This window comes from Gasterosteus aculeatus, chromosome 6 (genome assembly GCF_964276395.1).
Source record: "Gasterosteus aculeatus chromosome 6, fGasAcu3.hap1.1, whole genome shotgun sequence".
Taxonomy (NCBI): domain Eukaryota; kingdom Metazoa; phylum Chordata; class Actinopteri; order Perciformes; family Gasterosteidae; genus Gasterosteus; species Gasterosteus aculeatus.
The window spans coordinates 4495495-4516951 of NC_135693.1; the positions used below are offsets into that span (position 1 = coordinate 4495495).

Here is a 21457-nt window from a genome sequence, read left to right on the forward strand (position 1 = left end):
AGGATCCTGGAAGCGAACAAGTCCTGGAGTAATAATGTTGGTTATAGCTCAACTAATTTTAAAATGTTGTTGCAAAAATTCTTAAAAGAAATTCAACTTGAGCATAAAAGAACGCGTTCAGGTACTAGAACTCTTATACTCCACAAAAAACATTGCAGTTCCCTTTTTCCTCTTGCTATGGTTGTGCAATTTCCATTGAGCTGTAAGACATGGGGTATAGGGTACTACGTATGGGGTCAAATGCACACATTAGTGGATCTACTCCGTAAAACCCACACACAAATGTGAAGCCATCCACAAACAAATATAAATAATATGATTTATGTGGGCGTTGGAATATATTTGTAAATCAAATAGAACTGCTCGGTGCACATTTGTGAATTTTCTGTTTGTATTTGTGAGTCATTCGGTGCTCATATGCAATTACTGAGACTGATCTGACCCCATACTTATATTTCACTGAAAAACAAGGCCACAAAGTAAAAGATGGCAAATGCAAAAAAAAAAAAATGTTTGCATTAGAAATAATTTAAAACAGATTACAGTTTGCAAATAACACATTTATTAAATCATCTGTGCAAAGACAGTCTAATATATATTGAACCAAGAGCCTGCACAAACAGAAAATTCCAAAAAGGCCAAGGGGTATCCATGTAGAAAAATAAGTTACAATATCATAGTCAAGTCAATTATCTTTTTTTTGTACTCCTATAAAAAAACAGAAAAAACAAACCCTTAAAGAGCAAAGATAAGTCTCTGTTTACTTTACATTTTAAACAGATTATGTTCTTTTTCTTTTTTACCATAATACTCTGTTATGTAACAATCACTCATCTTCTCTGGGGCTTGGTATTTATCTTATAAGCTGTCCAGTAAAAGTAGCATCTGTTCTGCATGCAGGTTTTCTGCACCAAAATAGTGGATTCATACAGTTGAAGAACAGCAGCACTTTACAGAAGTTGAAGTGCTACTAATAATCCAAAACCCCCTCCTGAAAACTGGGTAGTTAAATTGATTCCTGTTGATGGCTCTTTGGTTGGGCCCCTAACTAAAGCCCCCCTGGGGGATGGGGATGTTTTCATGAAGGTATTTCATGCTCCCTTGCTCAGAGAAGTCAGCCACAGTGTGTCCTTCTCCTCGAAGGACCCATTTAGTGGTCAGAAGCCCCTCCAACCCCACGGGACCTCTGGCATGTATCCGTGCTGTACTGATACCGACCTCAGCTCCTGCAAGACAACGACACAAAATTAGCTCTTCTGCTCAGTTTTCAAACCAGTGGTAGGTGTGGTGAGTCACCTGAGGCCCGCAATCGGGCACCATGTAAACCGGCCGAACCCCAATCCCGGGTTGAGCGCCGGCAGCTGGTGCCACTTAACCCAACCCCATTTAAGCGGCAGGTTTACACCAAACCAGGAGGGCGAGAGACGTGTTCTAGCCCTTCTTATTTTGTCTTCAGAGACCAGCGTCTGATGCTCAGCCCGCACGGCGCGGAAACCCGGGTTCGTGTTGACCCCACGGCCCACCCGACGACAGACCACAAGAGGAGCACTACCGTTCTCCTGCATGTGTTGGACACCACTTTGCTTGGTATTTTAAACAAATAATCAAGAAACCCCCGTCGGGGGGACTAATTACATTCTCCGTGTTGTAGCGTCCCGACTCCTCCCGTGACACAGGTTAGATCCATTTACAAAAAGGATGCAAACTCATGAAGAATTCAAAACTACAGTGCATACCTAGGCCAAAACGGTAGCCGTCAGCAAAGCGAGAGCTGGAATTCCAGAACACACAGGCGCTGTCCACCTGCTGCAGGAACTGCTCGGCCTTCTCTTCGCTCTCAGTAACAATGACGTCTGTGTGAGAGCTGCCGTATTTGTGGATGTGGTCCACGGCGTCCTGCATGCTGTCCACCACCTCAATGCAGCACTCCAGGTCCCCATACTCAGTCCTCAGAGACTTCACCTCGGACGGGCTGAAGGTTAAATGAGAGGCAAACCGGGGGCCTGCGTGGATCTTCACCTGAGAGAAGGCAATGGCACAGTGATTGGAATGAACAGAATAACTAAAACATCTAATAGGCCTAAATGTAGCACCAAACGCCTTCTCCAAAAAGTTTGTTCACATGACACGTATATACGTCTTGATGAAGGGTTCTTACGTGCTCGGTCCTCAGCATGTCAATGATCTGGTCGAATATGGGAGTTCGCAACAAGTCCCTGTGAATAAGGAGGGTCTCCATGGCATTGCAGGCCGCGGGGTAGTCACACTTTGAGTCTCTGACTGCAATGAAACACAAGTTAGTACCTGTATATCCAGCAGTTCTGTGTTACACCAGCAAGTTAACAACTCTTGAGCAACATTTAAAATAATGACAACTTTCCTAACCCGAGGAATAAAATGATTTCAGAAATGAAAACACCTTCACAGAAAGCACATACCGATGTCTATAGCTTTGTCTATGCTGGCGTCATTGTCTATGTAGACGTGACAGATGCCCTCGCTGTGGCCCAGAACAGGAATGCCCTTGGCCGCCCTCTGGATTTCCCTAACGAGCTGGGACGAGCCCCTTGGGATGATCAGGTCGATCAACTTGTCCAGTCGGCACAGATCCTCCACTTCTTCACGTGTGCTCACCTACACATCAGGGAACATGTTACAATGTCACCAAATCATGTGAAAACTGGGTTTCAGTAACGCAGTGTTTTCAGTGTTACCAGTTGAATGGCATCTGCCACTCCGTGAATGGAAAGCGCTTCTTGAGCGAGTTGATGTAGAATTCTATTGGTGTTGGAAGCTTCTTTACCCCCCTTCAGTAGCAAAGCATTTCCACTGGCAATAGCCAGAGCCGACACCTGAAACACAGATATGTCAAAAGAGGTCTTTCAATGACAGAGATGTTGTCGTCTTTAGACCAGAGGGTCTGTATTTACACAACAACGCGAACCTCATTATACATTTCAAAAGTTTAACACAAAAAGGTGTTCACAAGCTTAAACGTTTTTCAAGCTGAAAGATTTTGCAGACATGATCAATTTGTTTCAGCCATCGCACCATGAATAACATTATCAACCAATCACGTGGTGAAGAATGGCCCTATTCTCAAAACATTGAGTATAGAGACTCTGTAGTCTGAACGAAAGCAAACGTTATTGCTTCTTTCAGCATGGACAATAAGGAAGCGCTGCCCAGATTCACATCCACTCTTACCTTTCACAATAAAAGCTGTAGACATGATCCCTGGTTTACTGACCTGCGGGAGACAATCAGGACGCGACTCAAAGATGACCAGCAGGACACCGATTGGCACAGTGATCTGTTCCAGCTCCAGGTTGTTGGCCACCCTGGTCCTCCTCAGCACCCGACCCACGCTGTCCCTGGAAGACACGGCAAGCTGGCGGAGGCCAATAGCCAGGCTGTTCAGCTTAGATGTGGACAGACTCAGGCGGTCGATCAGAGGCTGGGAGAGACGACCTATCAACGGGTAAAGAACAAGGACAATGCAGGAGTCTGAAGATCCACGGAGGGCAACCAGAGACTGAGAACTCTGCTGACCCGGTTAAAGAATTACCTCCCTTCCTGCATTCACAAGCCTCCTACGGACAACCCAGAGCAGGGCAACATTCTACCAAACACCGACAACCAGATAACGCAAGCCTCCTTCATAAGCCGCTGTCCCTTAGTAGACAGATGGAGACCCACTGGCAGAATGTGGGAGTCAGATAATTGCATGAGCCAGTGGCTCAGGGTGATCCGCGTTTCTTCCCTGGGTCTTTGTACCTGACGTTGTTGCTAACTCCATGTCTCTCTTGTTGGCACTAAGGATCTCATCTTTCTTCTCTGTAAGCAGGTCAGCAAGAGAGCAGATGATCTCCCCTCTCTGGAAAACACACACGCACAGTATAATGATGAATTATCCAAGAGATGAATTATGTGTCTTGTCTTATCAAATCTGATATAGCAAATCAGCAGTAAATCTGTGCCATTCCATCCTCTTGACATACGTAAACATTTTAATATCGGACCGTACTGAGGGAGCGAGAACCTCACCTGTTCAGGGTCCAAGGAGGCCAGAGCCCTGCCTGCATGCCGGGCCATCTCCGTCTGCTGCTCCACAGTCGGACCTGTAGGTGTTAAAAGATACACGCATCAAATGCAAAACAAGTGAAGAAAAGAAAAACTCTTTCCACGTGGACTTGGCCAATACCTGCAGGTTTCACCTCCGAGAAGAAGGTGCCGACTTTCTTCCCCTCCACAATGTCCGTGATGACGTGGCCCGTGACTTTAGGATGCGTGCCGTTGGCGATGACGACAGACGTGCCACCCTGCAGAGCCCAGAGGGCTGCTTTCACCTGATTCAGAGGACACCCCGACTGAGTACGATGCAACTTCTTACTCGGTCCTGTTTACACTCCCAGATGACACATTGGCGGTTGCGCTGACCTTTGCTTCCATGCCGCCAATGCCGACTCTGGACTTGCTGCCGTACGTGATTGACTGCTGGTCTCCAGGATAGAAGATGTCGATGAGCTTGGCATCATCTGTTCCTGGGGGACGGTCGTATAAGCCTGCAGAAAGGTTTGGAAATTTTTTATACTACACAGAACCAAAGCAGTAACACAGATATCGATTGATCAAGAGGCCAGACGATAAAGAAAAAGTTTCTACGAACACATAATTCACTTACGGAAGATGTTGATTCCTAAAAGCAATGCAGTGACAATAGATTATCGCTAAAATTATAAACTCTGAGGATTTTGATTCCTGATAAGCTTTTTAAAATACACCAGTATTGCACTAAATTGGAGGACACCAAAAACAGCAGCTGATGTTGACAAATACTGACATTATGTCTATAGGAAAAGCTGAAAAGGAAATCACTGCTCCATATATTCTCTATGATGTCCAGTGACTCAGTAGCATCCTTCATTATCCCGGCTTTCCATTTCTTTGATTCCCCACCTCAAATTTGTAGCACCTGCTTTCTGTTAACAAGTTTACGTGGCAAGAACTCTGTTAAAGTCACTTCAGAGCCACAGACATTGTGTTTTCACAGGTTGGGTAGTATTCCTCACCACGAGTCAAATTAACATGGCTGTCTGTCTTGGGAGTCTGTGGCTCAAGTTATTTTTATTACAATAAAATTAATTGTTATTGCCTTGCTTCACATCATTGTAAACATGGTGGATAAGAAAAGTCAACAATAATACCTTCTACATCCGACAGGGCAATTAGGAGGTCCGCCTTCATTTCAACAGCTAACCGTGCAGCCAGGCTGTCATTATCTTTGACACTTATTACCTGAAATAAAAATGGAAATGTCATTTAGCAAAAAAAAAAAAAAACCTGGATCTCACAGTAGATTGTAGAATAATCTGCTGCTCCCAAGCAACAAAAGCCTCTGGGTCCCATTAGTTTACTAAATCAACAAGACATGTTCCCCCCCTCTGCAAGAGGCGATAACACAAGCGTGTCTGTGCAAAAATATAACAAACCACCACAGCTTCAACAGGTGGTCAACATTCAAAGCAGCCTTTACAATGACAGACAACAATGTGTCCAAAAAGTTAAATGTCAGCGACTGTGGTCATTTATGCATCAATTAAGGAATCCATCATCACAATTCTGGACCACGCTCAGAATTCCCAGCATGCCCTACACACAATACCTACATTTCCTCCCTGCAGGTCACTGTTGGGAACAGGGGGCGGAACGACGGCGTCGTTGGTGTTGATGATGGGAACGATGTTCATTCGCAGCAGCTCATGGAGAGTGCTGTTCAGGTTGCGACGCTTCTGCTCATCATAAAAGTCCAGGTTGGTGACCAGAATCTGCAGAAGTGGGAAAAAAATATTAAGAGAATTACGTGGGTTCAACTCTGTCAGCATTTTACTCTCTGACTCGACAGTCGAGTGCCTACTTGTGCCGTGCAGGTGCTGTATTGGGTGAACATGGCCTCGTACAACGCCATCAGGCCGCTCTGTCCAGCAGCTGCGCATGCCCTTGCCTCTAAAACCGGAACGGACTAAAAAACAGGAAATACAGTAAAATTTAACAAAAATTAAATAATATAATCAAATACTTAAACGTTTCTCTACAAGGGGACTTCCAGTCCCAGGGTTCAGGGTTACAACTCACCATTTCTTTGAGCTGGTTCTGCCCAGAATGTAAGGCCTGTCGGACGCTCTGAGACAGCAGGATCTCGTGCCTCAGCCGCTGCTTCCCAAAGGCCACGGCGCCACTGGTGACGATCATCATCTCCCTCCCTTGATTCTGCAGCATGGCCACCTGACAGAACGGACGGTTATGGTCACAGTGTCCCATCTGGTCTGTACCAACAACATGACCGTGGCGTTACCTGCTCTACTATTGAGGCCAGTCGCCCCAGCGCCAGACCACACTCATCCCGCGTCACCACAGCACTGCCCAGCTTCACGACAATGCGCTTGGCCTTCTTTAACTCGCTGCGGTGGGCCAAAGACTTCCCATGGGGACGTGGGACTGCAGAGAATAATAAACACACCTTAATTCACACATCGGCAAAGACGGCGAAGACATGAATTTCATGTTGTCTCCTTCGGGTAGGAGGAGGAAGACGGCTGGTTACTTACATTTAGACTGGGCAAACGCTCTGATGGAGACCGGACAGACATTTGACTGCCGGATTCTGGATGGCGAGCGGGAGCACAAGGCCAGTCTGGCAAGCATGGCTCTTATAGCTGAGGACAGCTGCTGTAAACACACAAACCCATGTCAAAAAGTGCAACAACCTCATCCAAACGTTCAGATACGGTATCTCCACACTACTGTAAAGAGGATCACAAACACAAGACAAATGAGTGCATTTTATCTCACATTATGTGCCATGATGTCATTATCAGGCTATTTAAACTGGACACACTGAGTTATAAGTTAGAGGTTAGTGGCTTAAAGACATATTTGCTCACAGCTCAAATAGTTCCAGGATGTAGGTCCTGCTCATTTATATGAGCTTTAACATATTTACACATATGAAGCCATTGGAGTCTTTAAAGCTAACACGCTGTAGCCGCTATTGTCTGTCAAAAAGGGACCCGGGGCTAGCTGACGTTAGCTCGCATTCGCTAAAACAATGGAGCTCGGCGGCTATTTGGGACCGAGCGGACGGACTAAATGTGGCAGAGAGTGAGTCCTCACCTCGCAGCGTGAAGGACCGGAAAGCAGAGCCCAAACACTGGCAGCGCGGCGCGGAGAGACACGTAGTCACCGGGCTCCACCGACCACGTCCACTGCACACGTTGGTCGGGTTTGCGCCGGAACTGTGCGATGCGCGAAGGAAAGGTACGTAGGAAATCGGCACGTGTTAATGCTTCATCCGACGTTCACGTAGGGAGACGGATGCGCTGTTTACGTAGGCAGAAGCGCTTTTGATGGGGGGCGGAGACTTGCGTCGCCGTGGGAGGGAGAAAGAAAACGCGTCATAGATGTTGACAGACAAGGACCACTCTAATTTAAAGCATACAGTGGAATACGTGCAGAAATGATTGTTTTACATGAGATGCTCTACCGGTTAATGAAGCTTTTGATTTTCTTATTGCCTTAAACACAATTGTGCTCTAATAAAAATAAGAAGAAGTGATGTTTTGCTTATAAAGGAGCCGATGTTATCGATTAATTTAAAAAAAGGTGAGAAAAAAAGTGTCGATCTAAACACCTATATACTGCGACTGTTTTAATTAACTGTCCCTCAATAATCAAGTCAAGGTTTACTTATCTTGACTCATACCATGATGACCTTGAAATGATGTTGGAAGCTCCTGAAAAATCAAAAACCTGAAGTTCAGATTATTATTACTGAGAAGTCAATATTTTTTTGTAATACTGAAATGAATAGGTGTAATGTGATTCCTTTTAAATAGTGCTCTATTTAACAAAACATAATTTAATTCACTTAATTTGTTTTTTGGAAATGTGCCATTCAGTTGCTTAAATCAACTTGTGGAAAATATCATCTCATCTTTTGGTAACACGACACGGAGGCACATGAGTGGCGTGTGCATGTTGACAGAGGCCTGTGAAACATTCATGAGCAGAAAGGCCAGCACTACAGTGCACACTGAGCTGCCGTTTCAGGTGCATGCAGAGCCATGGGGACGGTCAAGAAAACTTTGAAGTGTCCCGTTTGCCAGGATTTTTTCACGGATCCTGTGACCCTGCCTTGCGGACACCACTTCTGTCTCACCTGCATCCAGGCCGTCTGGGAAACCGATGGGTCGGAAGACGGTCCGTTCTTCTGTCCAGAGTGTCAAATATTCTTACCCGCTGATCTCAAACTGGAAGTGAACACCAGCCTTCAGATCAAAGTAAAGGACGTGGCAGAGACAACAGAGCTGTGGACACCAACCACGAGCAGAGCCACAGAATCAGCCTCAACTATCCACTGTGACCACTGCATAGACACACCTTCGGTGGCCATAAGGACCTGCCTGACCTGTGACGCCTCGCTGTGCCGTGCTCACGCCCTGCTGCACCAGCAGAGGTCTGCTCTGAGGGAGCACACTGTTGTGGAGGTGACGGGAGACCTGCTGTCTCTCAAGTGCAAGGAGCACCGTGAAGAGCTCAAGCTCTTCTGTATGGAGGAGAGGGTCCCTGTGTGTTGTCTGTGTGTCCTGGTTGGCATGCACAAGAACCACAATGCATTGCAACTGCGTGAGGCCTGTGCAGACTTTAGGGTGAACATGAGCACTATTTAATCATTGACATTTCTATTTTCTTGCAAATTGTATTGCTTCATCCCTGTGTCAGGATTTTCTTGTTTCATAAACCTTTTGCTTTTTTGTATTTAGAGCATGTTAGAGACCACCATGAACCAGATGCTGAAGAGGAGAAATGAAGCAGAACACGCCATAAGGGACTTGGAGTCATTGTATACACAAACAGTGGTACCTCCTTCAACCATTCAATTGTTGTATTTGCAGATTCCCCTCTTATATGTACCATTGTATGTATAACATATTTTATTTCCTATAGACGTCTGCTGCCAATTTCAGGGAGAGAATCTCAGACAAGTACAGCCGCATTCGCGTTGTACTGGATGGTGATGAGCGTCTGATGATGCAGATCATAGACGCAGAGGAGACGCACATGACAGAGTGGCTGGAGGCCCAGAGGGGCAACATGGAGGCTCAGATCAAAGAGATCGACAGCCTCAGAGCCTCCAGAAAATCACTCCTCAAAGAAGAAATTGAGCTGCGATTCCTACAGGTAGGTTAGCTATTATTCTGATGACGGTGTGTCATTGTGGTCATGTGAAAGTACAAATGCATCTAAAATATTGAACGTACCTGTTTATTCATTTCATATTCTAACAGCAAATCACCGCACAGAACCTTTGGTGAGTGCTCTGCTTTTTCTATCCTAACTGCTAATTTTTGGTGTGATTTTTTTTTAACATTGAAGTTTGTATCGTAGCGACCCTTTGGATTTAGCACCAATCCAGGAGGTAGACAAAGACCTGTGTGACCTGGAGAAGCTGAGAACGGCCGAGAGGCTGGTGGATGACCTCTCGGGGGCTCTTTCTCAACACTTCCCACGCACGTGGTCATGTTAGTATCCTATGATTCTTGAGGAATCTCTTCCCTATCTCTAGTTGTGTTCTGAATGTCGATTCGTATTTGCAGATCTAAGTTCACCTGCTCTGGACTCCAAGTCAGCCCATCCAAACCTGCAAATATCGCCGGACAGGAAACAAGTGTACTGGAGAAAGCAGCCTGTCGGTGAAGCTCTGAGACCTCAGCTAAACGACTTCCAGTACAGCGTCCTCGCTGAGGACAGTTTCACTGCTGGCAGTCCCTACTGGGAGGTCATTGTACAGGAGAAACCTTACTGGCTAGTGGGTCTGACCACTGGGCCAGTTGGCAAAGGAGAGCCACCAAGTGAGAGCTGCTCCAGCCTGGGTGTGAACAACACATCGTGGTGCATTTACCACGGAGATGGACAGTACCTGGCATGCCATGGCACAGAGGAGAAGCAGCTGTCAGTGGGGAAGAAAGTCCGAAAGCTGGGCATTATGGCGAACCTCCAGAAGGGAGAGCTGGCCTTCTACGACGCAGATGCCATGACCCTGCTCCACTCTTGTTGTGTGCAGTGCACCCTGCCTCTGTACCCCATGTTAAACCCATGCATTGATGTGAATGGACGAAACACACAGCCGCTCACCATGTTTTGGATTAAAGACCCCTGGGATTGGCATGTGAACGCAGAAGGTGTCAAAAAGTGAACTTTGAGGAAAGCTTGACTGTGCTGTGAAAAAAGATTGAAGCCTCGCTGATGAAGCTCTGTATTTGGACTTGTTCCCGTGTTTATTTTGTTTGTTAATTCAAATGAATTCTCAAACGTGCCGGACTTCCCCTGGCTGAATCCGTCCCAGGAAGAATGACAAAGATGGTAGTCGTCTCATCGCGCCGATGAGACGATCATTACGTACAGACAAGAAACACGGAAATTCATCATTCAATCAAGAAACCAGAAACAACAGGTGGACATATTGTACATGGTTGTTGTGCATTTTACATGACTCAGTATTTCTGACCCTCGAGCTGCATTCATGTAGTCTGCACTGATTAGCTGCAAATGCATTTTCCTCCAAACAGAGAAAAGCTGGATTGATGTTACTTTCACATGTTCTGCTGTACTGTATGTTGGCTTTGCTTGTAAACAAATGAGAAAAAACACTTATTTTTTTCATTGGTTTAAAATAACTTGTGTATGTACTCCAGTATCGTACTTTAAATTCTACTTTCACTTGAATATTTACATTTTCTAGCACTATACTCTTGCTTCTTTTACTCTACAGCTTTACATTACATTACATTACATTACAGGTCATTTAGCAGACGCTTTTATCCAAAGCGACTTACATTACACAGCTTTAGTGACATATTAAGAGGAAAATTTGCTGTCAGATGTGCTGTATTTATTCAAATTAAAGAACTTTAAAGAGTTGTCTTTTCTTCTTGTCTACAAACATTTGTAGTAAAAGTAAAGAAAGAAAAGAAAAAAATAGCCACGATTTAAAACGGACCAGTAGTTTATGGTGGTGAATGTCTAGATGTAACCTTTAAACAGTTTAAATATTTACCATTATCACATATAGTCCCATTTTATCTGTAACCTTTCAACTTCTCAGCTTTCCGATTGTACAGTTGTGATATCAATGTCACTGCGGTACGAAATTGCAGCATTCAGCAACTGTCACTGGTTCATGATGTATCACAATATCTGTTTAATCTTGTAAATACATTGTGTGCAGGGGGGAGACGCTGCTTTACATCAGTGTTACATTATTACATTACATTTAGCTGACGCTTTTATCCAAAGCGACTTACATTGCATTTTTAACCCATGGCTTTTTACATTTTTTCCCAGGGAGCAATTAGGGGTTTGGTGTCTTGCTCAGGGACACTTGAACATGGGACATGGAGCAACCGGGGCTCGAACCGGCAACACCCTCTCTACCCCTGCGCCACGTCGACCCCACCTCACTTTCATGGCCTCCCCTGGATGAAAATCGTTGACTTGCTATCATGATGCCACACGGATGAGATGAGATGGGGGATTGTGGCCCGTTTGGAGCAACAACAAAGGCCGTCATACTTAGTACGTGGTACTGCAGCTCAGACTCCAACACGTGTTGGCCAAAATGCATCAGTGAATAAAAAGCTAATGACGTTACAACACTGCCGTCGTGTGGAGGTTTTCGGGATAACACACACGGGTCGTCATTAATCACTCGTTTTCATAAATAAATTACAATATGCAGATGGTGATCGAGTCGCTATCAGCGTATAAAAGATCATATGTATATATTTATACAATTGCATATATACAACTGCATATTAATCAAAATTTAAAAATGAAATTCCCCGGTATCACCTTAAGGCAAATAAAATCACCACACGTTAATTTAGTATCAGGAAAGACATATTAACTCAATGGAGGAAAACAGTTTTGCAGCAATGAAGTGAAAGAAGTTCAGGACTTTATTAATTGTGCAATATCTACATGATGTCGATGGAAGCACGCAGGGATTCAAGTGTATCCTCATGTCTTCTATCTTTCTACTCATTATTGGACATCTACAACAACAAGAATTGAACTGAAAACATGTTTCATGCTTGGCTGAACCTGCATTCTTGTATGCAGTGTGTCAACACAGATTATCACACACACATTTATGGAAACACTTGTTGTACAAATGAACAAGTCCAAACATTGTACATGTACACAATGTACTACATTAAAACCGCCTCACGCACAGCGGTGAGTAAACGCCATGGCAACAGGACGGTGACGTTTCACTGAGGTCACCTGAACGCTGCTGGCCATTCTGAATTCACTTCTGCTGTTGAACTTGACGAGTGTAGCTGTGTTACCTAAAGAGTTGAACGGTCTGAGGCCCAATCCCGTGGAAAATAACCTGTGGAGAATAAATTGTTGGAGAACCGACCAAAAGTACTAACGAGTGTTACGTGGAGGAGACGATGTCTTCCAGTGGACCCCCTGCGGTGGAGCCCCTGCTGAGCAGAGTCAGACGGTGGATCCTTGCCTTTGCAAGTAAGACATATTTTCATCCCAAATGGGATTATTTATGTTCTTAAGAGATGAGTGGCTCACCTCAGTACAAAAATTGCACGTAATAACGTTAAATGTTGAATATTAAGAAATGGAATGTTCTGAATTTAAGCTAGCAAATTATGGAGAAACTGATTTGGGGCACATCTGGAGTTTCTTCCGTGTAAAATGGTAATTAAACGTCAAAAGTGTGTTTTTTATGGCAGGGACCGTGTGTAATGTGTTAACACATGTATAGGGATTCAAATGGTATTTTTAATTTTGCTTAAATGGATAATTTCGTCCAAATTTGTCTCGGAAATTGGGGAAACAAAATGGCGCCGACGGCACTTTCACCGAACGTTGGGAGATAAACAACTTTTTTTGTATAATCACAACAACGGAACTTCCAGAAGCGAACTTCAGAGCGTTCAGGTTTAGACGAAAATCCATTTAATACCCGACTCAGGTATTCATTCAAGAGGCTAAGAGCCCGAAATAAAGATAAAGTAAACGTTAACGTTAGCTCCCTACAGCTAATGGACCGAACGTTAGCTTAGTTTACAACATGTTTCCGTGTGGATATTTTGGAGACCCGTGTTGTTAATGGCGCTGAATTAAAGGCAGTTACATACGCGGGTCTCTGCACATAAAACATTTTATTTATTCTATCAGAAACTAAAGGGAATATTGGAGGTAGTGTCACCTCTCACTGAATCAGTCAAATCCACCTGTTTCCACTCAGAATTATGATGAACGTAGCTTATAAACTATGAAGGAGAATAGTTTGTGCAGGTGCACACTGACCTTTTCCTTAATAAGTGCAGACTGTGGTCTCACATGGAAGTAACATTTTAATATGTGCTTCTGATTATTACTGATGTAACGTTAGTTCCTTTTTAAAACAGACTAAAACTTTTTTTCCTTAAGAGTCGTGCTCCAACACCCCCTCATTAATGTTTCAGAATGGTGCTAACCGTGTTTAACATTTTTAGCAGTCAAATATGCTACAACAACTTGCAAAGCGAAACGTGTAGATGTGACGTGATTATTACACAGAGCACACATGGAGCTTCTTAATGTTTTAAATAGCCGTAACAGAACTGCACAGTATTGGGTATTTAAGACGGTAGCTTTGTGTTGGTTGTGAATGTAACTTTTTTTATGAATTTGTTCTACCCAGGTGAACCCCTCTGGCCCCTGTTCGCTGACCGCCCTGTCGTCCAGAGGGCCCTCGACGACGTGGTTCTTCCGGATTACGAGGACGAGCTGAAGGAGGCCGAGCCCCCCAGAGGGGACGGTGAGCCACAGGTTCCTCCTCCTCCTCCCTTTGCTGCTCCCTTTGCTGCTCCCTACCCTGCTCCCTACTCTCACCCCTATGCTGCTGCTCCCTACCCTGCTTCCTATGCTGCTTCCTCTGCCGCTGCTCCCTTTCCTCCTCCCTTCCCCCCTCCCTTTGCTGCTCCCTTTGCTGCTCCCTACCCTGCTCACTACCTTGCTCCTTACCCTGCTCCCTACTCTCACCCCTATGCTGCTGCTCTCTACCCTGCTCACCACCTTGCTCCTTACCCTGCTCCCTACTCTCATCCCTATGCTGCTGCACGCTATGCTGCTGCTCCCTACCCTGCTCCCTTTGCTGCTCCCTACCCTGCTCACTACCTTGCTCCTTACCCTGCTCCCTACTCTCACCCCTATGCTGCTGCACGCTATGCTGCTGCTCCCTACCCTGCTCCCTACTCTCACCCCTATGCTGCTGCACGCTATGCTGCTGCTCCCTACCCTGTTCCATACCCTGCTCCCTATGCTGCTGCTCCCTTTGCTGCTCCCTACCCTGCTCACTACCTTGCTCCTTACCCTGCTCCCTACTCTCACGCCTATGCTGCTGCACGCTATGCTGCTGCTCCCTACCCTGCTCCCTACTCTCACCCCTATGCTGCTGCACGCTATGCTGCTGCTCCCTACCCTGCTCCCTATGCTGCTCCCTATGCTGCTGCTCCCTTTGCTGCTCCCTACCCTGCTCGCTACGTTGCTCCTTACCCCGTTCCCTACTCTCACCCCTATGCTGCTGCTCCCTATGCTGCCGCTCCCTATGCTGCTCCCTATGCTGCTGCTCCCTATGCTTATGCTTTTGCTGCCTTTGCTGACCTTAATGCTGACCCTCACGCTGACCCTCACGCTGACCCTCATGCTGACCTTAACGCTGTCCCTCATGATGGTGATGATGATATGAACGATGAAATTAACCGTATGCTTCAAAGATACAGGTTAGGGCTCCCCGATGAGGAGGAGGACTCTGACATCGATGTCGTGGGTGAGTTTGCGTTACAGGTCCCTTTACTGGACATTGAAGACATTGGGCCAGTGCTCCCAGAAGACTCTTTTGAGGAGCTCCTGGATGCAGATGTTCTTGAATCTTCCTCAACTTCTGGCCTTGACTCCTCGGCAAAACGGCGCAGGGACGAGAGCGACGGGGAGGAGTCTGCTGCGAAGAGGGCGCGTTAGTCTGAAGACAGCGACTCTGATTGACAATCCTCCGGGAAGCTTCGGAGCAACCACTGAGTCCACTTGCAGCAGGAACAGTGGTTGCCATGGTACCCTTTGCGTCTGGCAGGGCTAGTGTCCCCCATGTAGCGTCTTGCATTGGGGCTTTTCTGTATTATGTAGTCATATTTGCACAAGACATCGGTCAACCTTTATTTCATCCTGAGGCCTTTGCGTCTGGCGGGGCTGTTGACCCCTTCTGCAGGTACTGGTATCCTTTGCGTCTGGCAGGGCTTGTGTCCCCCATGTAGCGTCTTGCTCTGGGGCTTTTCTTCTTCTTTGCGCGGTGGATCGATCAACTTTTCTTTCATCCTGACGGCCGGCCTTTGCGACTGGCTTGGCCGGCGCTGCCTCAGGTAGCCTTTGCGTCTGGCAGAGGCGTTGACACCCCGAGCATGTAGCCTTTGCGTCTGGCAGGGCTGAAGAAGACAAAAATGCTTTTATGTCTCGTTTTATGCCTCCCCCTCCCCCACAGTGTCCACATTCCTTTACAGGTTAAGAGTGAAGGTATCAGTGAAAACTGACAAACAACAGAGTAAGTAGAACTCTCAAGGTTAGAAATGCCTTCATATGGCCAAATATAGTGTATGCCGTTATGGAAATTCATAATATTCAAATATTTACAATTACTTCCCATACTAATCATGTTTTTATCCCATTTGGCCGTGTGAAAAAGTAAGTACCAGCGTCTGTTTTGTTCAGACAGTGACCTATAACATGAATACAAAGTAATATTATGCAAAGATAATTTGCCCGTGCCACTTACCATTATGTGTTGTTACCTCTCTCACTTTGCCACCTGAGATGCTGCTGTTCAATGTGGACGAAAAAGGTAAGTAACTTAGAATAATCTGGTACCTACAGGCAACGTTAGAAGTAGGTTCTTTTATTCTATTGTGAATCTGTTTATGCACTTTGTATGTTGACTCTATTATGCAAATATTGTTTTTACTAACCAATACTTTAACCACACTCCAACTGAGCTGCTGCTGTTCACCGAGGACCAAAAGGTGAGTGTGAGCATAACGACTATATATCATCACCAAGTTTATCTGTAGAAATATAGGAATATAATTAGAGTACGAGCTTGTGACCTGTAAGAATAAGATAAAACCTGAGTAACTTGGTTCTCCGCGTTACATCACCGATTCAATGATCAAAATGTAATATGTGTTACTCACTGTTATTTTTAACAGGCCGCTACCTCTCGCTGTGGACTAAAAGATGAGTAAGAGTATCTGACTTCTGTAATATGTATATAAAGTAATGTGTGTTATTGTGTAAACCAGCTCTTTATGCACCTCAGTATCCTTAAACTGTCACTAATTCAATAACTCAAGGTGTTTGTGCCCCAGACAGAAAAGTGTCAATAGTGAATGATAACATCAATATTTAGGTATATTTGCTGGCCTTTCTCAGTCTGACGTCCACACAGGGAGCAGCAAAGGAGGAAGAGCCGGACTCCGGGTTCCTGCAGGACATCCAGGGCTACACGTTGAACACTAAAAAGAAACGCCCACATTCCACTCCCAGGACAAGATGGAGAGCAGCTAAGTTGAACTACTTCCTGTTCTTCTGTTTCAGAGACTCAACTTCCTGCACTACATCCAGGGTGACCATGACGACAGAAGACAATCGCTCACTCCCGACCAGGTGAGAAGGACCGCGACCAGAGGTCGCGGCTGATAATGTTAGAATAGAGGATTTATTGTGAACACCAACAGTCAGTGTAACTGAATTTGGATATGAGATATTGCAGAGCTGACAAAGGGAAATACATGTTGTATCTCCTCACCAAATAGAAAGAGGAAACACGTGTATCTCTTGTTTATAGGGCAGCACTCCTGTTGTATCCTTTGGAAATCCTCGTGGTCCTGAGAGTGGATGTAAACAGAAGTGCAAGCAGCCGTCCACTCAGAACATTTCTCCACCTCACTGTTTAGATGAAGAATTCAATAAAACACTTCTCATAGAACCCTTTTGTTTTGGGAGATTTCTTTGGTTCAATCTCATGTTCATGTGAACCTTTTGGAGCGTTGAATTGGTCGCAGGTGTCATGAAATGCATCCTGGTTTAAATGGCCCTAAACCAGCTTTGGATCTTTCAACAAGCAGGCACACCGATTCATGTGGATTACTCTGTAGAACAGCGGTTCCCAAACTCAAGAATGCCGCGGCCCAATTTGAAATCTGAAAATCTTCTGCGGCCCACCCAAACCTTTAATCACAACTCTGATCAAAACATAAACTAGGGATGATTAAATGACCTTAAGAATTTAACCGATTAAAAATGTATTAACCGACAATGTATGTTTTGTGTACCATTTTCTCCAGGGCTCAAATATATATATATATATATATATAATTACTTTAATACTACAAGAGGGCGCCCCATTTGACATTGTTTTGTTTGGCGGCGCCTTTTGTTGAATAACGACAGGCGGACAAGAGCTGGTCAGATAAAAGAATAACACGTAATCTTTATATTAATTTCAAACTTTTCAAAATTGAAAATTTTGTATTTGCATTTATTGTAAATGACCTCTCGCGGCCCACACTTTGGGAATCGCTGTAGAACATTTCCACTTCCAGAATAATACATATTTCATGAGGTAATTAAGCTTCAAGTTGGGTCTGCAAAACAGAAATCCTGCTTTCTTCACACATGCGAATAAAGGTTTATCGTTGTGATGATCATAAAACACAACAATCGGATGGATGAAATAATTAAATGCTGTTCTTGAATGAAATGAAGGTTCAGCCTGAACGTGGCACCAGAGGCTCCTCTGCTTTGGGTCTGAGCTTAATCGGTTTGAAACAGAATGCTGAGAGCACTCATCAGACCAGTGTGAAGCCTGGTTTTAAGCCTCGCTTATGCTTCTGCGTTTTCAGAGCGACGCAGACGCAAGACCCCCTAGAGATGCGAGGTGTGTTGGGAATGGGAGAGTGTTGATTTTTGCTGTTAATTGTGCGCAGCAAGGCAAGAGGCAAGTTAATGGCGTTGACGTCGCTGAATGGAGCGAAGGTGAAGTGTCACGTACCGGGTGGAAGGGCTAAGAGCAGGGGGTGATTACGGGGGTACCGGGGGATATAACAATGGAGGAATTCAAGAAAGAAGTAAAGGGAGGACGGGTAGTGGAGGCAAAACGAATGACAAATAAACACAAAGGGAACGGAGAGGAGAGCCCAACTGTGATGGTGGAGTTTGATGGGCATATACCCAGTAGAGCAGGGGTATTCAACTAAAATGTTAAGAGGTCCAGTTAGAGAAATTTTCTTGAAGCAAAGGTCCAGAAGATCATAATGTCTAACTATTTAGTGGGATATATATTTAAGTAGCCTGGTAGTTGTATAAACATCTGCATAAAATCAATACCTTTCAAATCAAAGGAATTCGGTACGATATAAAACACTTTTTTTAACAATATATATTATCATGTAACATAGAACTGGACTTATGTGTGACTGCAGATATGTATAATGCTCTCTCATGAACTAAATAAAAGTAGGGCTGCATTTTTTAAATAAATACAAAATGAAAATGGTGCATGTAATAATAAATAATAATAATCAAAAAGTGCTTAACTTCAGAAAAATTAAAGGGAGGAAAAGCTTAAATGTCCCCGTTTCTGTTTTAGTCTCAAACGATTTTACAGATAATAAATCTTAACACATCTTAACAATTTAAGTTTTAGAGCATTAGTCTTGCATCCCACTCCCCCACTTTGTTGGTCAGTGGGATAATTGAGCTCTAGCTTGTCCTGCCAGGACTTTAAACCTGGGCTTTAATGGAGTCAGGGCCATCCGCATGCACATGTGGAGGTGCTCATTGGTGAGCCTCGAACGAGCCAGAAAGTGGAAGGGTCAGTTCTTAGAAACTGCTCTCTCAGGGACGCATCTGCTTGGAGATCAACCAGTTGCATCTGGAGAGGCCCAGGATTTAACCATTTAAAGTCCTCTGAGAACCCCCTGACATCCGTGATGATAAATGGGTTCTGAATGAACATGGTGAGCTGCTGTCCAAAGCTGAAGCTGTCAAAACGGTTGCTGAAGTTTACGATCAGCTTATCAATGAAGTCAACAAAAGAAGACACGTCTCTCTGTCCCTGTACCTGTTCCTGCACTGCTGGGAAAAAAGGCCACATTATCCATCTGTTTCTCATTTCCTAAAAAGAGAGAAAACTGCGTTGCCTTCTGATGTTTTAGCTCTGCCAAAAAAGATGCTACTTCCCTCCTGATGGACCAAAAGCGCGCTAAGACCTTCCCTTTGCTGAGCCATCTCACATTATTGTGCAGCAAAAGATCATCAGCATTGGCATCAACTTCTCTGAGGAATTCCCTCAGCATGCGATGCTGGGTGGAAGAGGATGCCCTGAGAAAATTGATCATTTTCATCATTGTATTCATCACTTCAGCATGCTCATCTGACAGGGAGGCACAGAGGACAGATTGGTGAATGATGCAATGTAAGCTATGAGCTCTGGATTGTCCTCTTTCAGTCTTGCTACAGCTCCTTTCTCTCTCCCTATCATAGCAGGGGCTCCATCTGTGGCTATTGAAACCACTTGTGTTGGCTCTAATCTCCTTAATGGCCAGGTAGATATCTTCTCCTCTTGTACTGGTTTGAAGGGGAGTAACACCTAACAGATCTTCACAGAATGCTTTCTGGTCTGTGTTGAAAAACCTGACCTACACTAACAGCTGAGCATTGTCACAGATGTCAGTGGACTCATCCACAGCTAAGCCTACACATGGTGCCTTATGTATGGCTTCATTTAGCTGGGTTAGCACATCCTGAGTTAATATTTCACCTATTTTGTGGCAGATGATGCTGACATGGGTAATTGCTTTATCTTATCACAAAGCTCTTGTTTTGGTTTTCCGACAAGTAATGTTTCAGCGACGACACTCATGCATTCTTTGACAAGCCCTCCATCAGTAAATGACTTTTTGTGTTGCCCCAAAATCCAAGCAACTCTGAGGGAACCCTCATGAGCACGTTGTTGGGCAGTGAACGTGTGGCTCAGGATCCTGGTTGACTCTTCATATTGGGCTGTGAGGCCACTTGTTTTCTGTGATCTCACTTCGGATTTGAGTGGGTATGTTTATTTAAAACCTTTATGTTTTGTCTCATAATGGCGTTTCACATTGCCACTTTTAATAAGTGCCACGGTTTCTGAACATATAAGACACACTGGTTTTGTGCTCCCTGTGGGAAGTATGAACAGAAATGAGTCTGTCCATAACTGATCAAATGCGCTATTTTCGCTGTCAACTTTTCTTTTTTTGGAGAGCGACATTTGTTCTTTGTTTCTCTCCCTTTCTCTGTCTCACTCGACTTGTCCTCAACTTTCTCCGGCACGGTCGTCCGTTTCTCTCCCTTTGTTTTCTAAATGTGTCGCTATCTTTCTTTTTCTTTCTCTAACTTTCTCATCTCTCAGCGCGGGCGCAGCGCTGTCTTGAGACGTAATGTTTACCGCCGAGAATGCATAGATTTGATTGGCTGAGTTGGCTCGCATGCAATTGGTCTGTGCGTTTCCTCATCCGCTAAACCACTACCGTAAAAAACTGCAAAAGCCACGCCGCGCCGCCAGGTAAAAAAATAAAAACGCCGTCAGGTTTTAAATCACAACCTTCTGTTTTGGCTGGCGGTCCGGGTCCGGATGGGACGGCCTCTGGGTCCGGACCCGGACCGCGGTCCGCCAGTTAGTGACCTATGGGATAGAGGGTGTAGGTGTAGAGGGTGTAGGTGGGGGGATGTGCTACGTTTGTTGAGGACGGACTGGCATACAGTAGTAGTGGAGGTAAACGATGCAGAGTGTGTCGGGATAGAGGTGTGCAGGAATGAAGGCGGCATAGTGGTGTTACATTTTTATAACCCTTGTAATCCTCAAAGTGCAGAGCAGCTAGATGTAATGGGTAGGTGTGGTGGGGGTGGAAAGGTGATTTGGTGTGGGGACTTTAATGCACATAATGAGATATGGGGAGGTGGACACACGGATGGTAATGGGGCAGTGGTGGAGGAATGTATGGAGGGTTGTGGGATGGTATGTGTTACTGGGGGGGTGGTACTAGGGTAAATATAGGGAAAGGGACTGAATCCTGTTTAGATCCAATGTGGGTGTCTGCGTCTATGGCAGGGAGGTGTGAGTTGCGAGTGATGAGACTCCACCGTAGGGAGTGATTATTACCCTATTGTTGGTAGGTTTGAGGCTGGTGTGTGTATGCAGAGCAGAGGTCATGGCAAGAGGTGGTGTTTTGAGAAGGCTGATTGGATCAAGTTCAAGTACTTGCGTGAGCGGGAAGGACGGAAGTTGACGATGGAGGGA

The 21457-nt window shown here is 45.0% G+C and overlaps 3 protein-coding genes across 4 annotated transcripts; 2 read left to right on the plus strand and 1 right to left on the minus strand.

The window, feature by feature from the left end:
* Window positions 1-539: 539 nt before the first annotated feature.
* LOC120820818 (delta-1-pyrroline-5-carboxylate synthase) lies at window positions 540-7436 on the minus strand. Of its 2 annotated transcripts, none has more exons than XM_040178986.2 (17): window positions 7174-7436; window positions 6609-6729; window positions 6356-6498; window positions 6136-6285; window positions 5918-6022; window positions 5670-5828; window positions 5208-5298; window positions 4441-4565; window positions 4205-4349; window positions 4048-4121; window positions 3778-3877; window positions 3251-3471; window positions 2715-2852; window positions 2439-2634; window positions 2159-2280; window positions 1737-2019; window positions 540-1226 (listed from the first exon to the last, which is right to left on the minus strand). In XM_040178986.2, exons 2-17 carry the CDS (start codon window positions 6703-6705, stop codon window positions 1045-1047), a joined length of 2331 nt encoding a protein of 776 aa, XP_040034920.1. In that variant the 5' UTR covers window positions 6706-6729; window positions 7174-7436; the 3' UTR covers window positions 540-1044. The 2 variants fall into 2 exon arrangements, with proteins under 2 accessions (XP_040034920.1, XP_040034921.1); XM_040178987.2 differs by having other exon boundaries at window positions 6609-6726; window positions 7174-7426.
* Window positions 7437-8004: 568 nt separating this feature from the next.
* On the plus strand, window positions 8005-10934 carry LOC120820812 (E3 ubiquitin/ISG15 ligase TRIM25). The gene is made up of 5 exons (XM_078104868.1): window positions 8005-8708; window positions 8823-8918; window positions 9007-9240; window positions 9476-9581; window positions 9657-10934. The coding sequence occupies exons 1-5, from the start codon at window positions 8124-8126 to the stop codon at window positions 10253-10255; spliced, it is 1620 nt and encodes a 539-aa protein (XP_077960994.1). The 5' UTR covers window positions 8005-8123; the 3' UTR covers window positions 10256-10934.
* Window positions 10935-12518: 1584 nt separating this feature from the next.
* Window positions 12519-17104, plus strand: LOC120821101 (uncharacterized). The gene is made up of 3 exons (XM_078104869.1): window positions 12519-12591; window positions 13772-16782; window positions 16964-17104. Exons 1-2 carry the CDS (start codon window positions 12519-12521, stop codon window positions 15088-15090), a joined length of 1392 nt encoding a protein of 463 aa, XP_077960995.1. The 3' UTR covers window positions 15091-16782; window positions 16964-17104.
* The last annotated feature ends 4353 nt before the right edge of the window (window positions 17105-21457 follow it).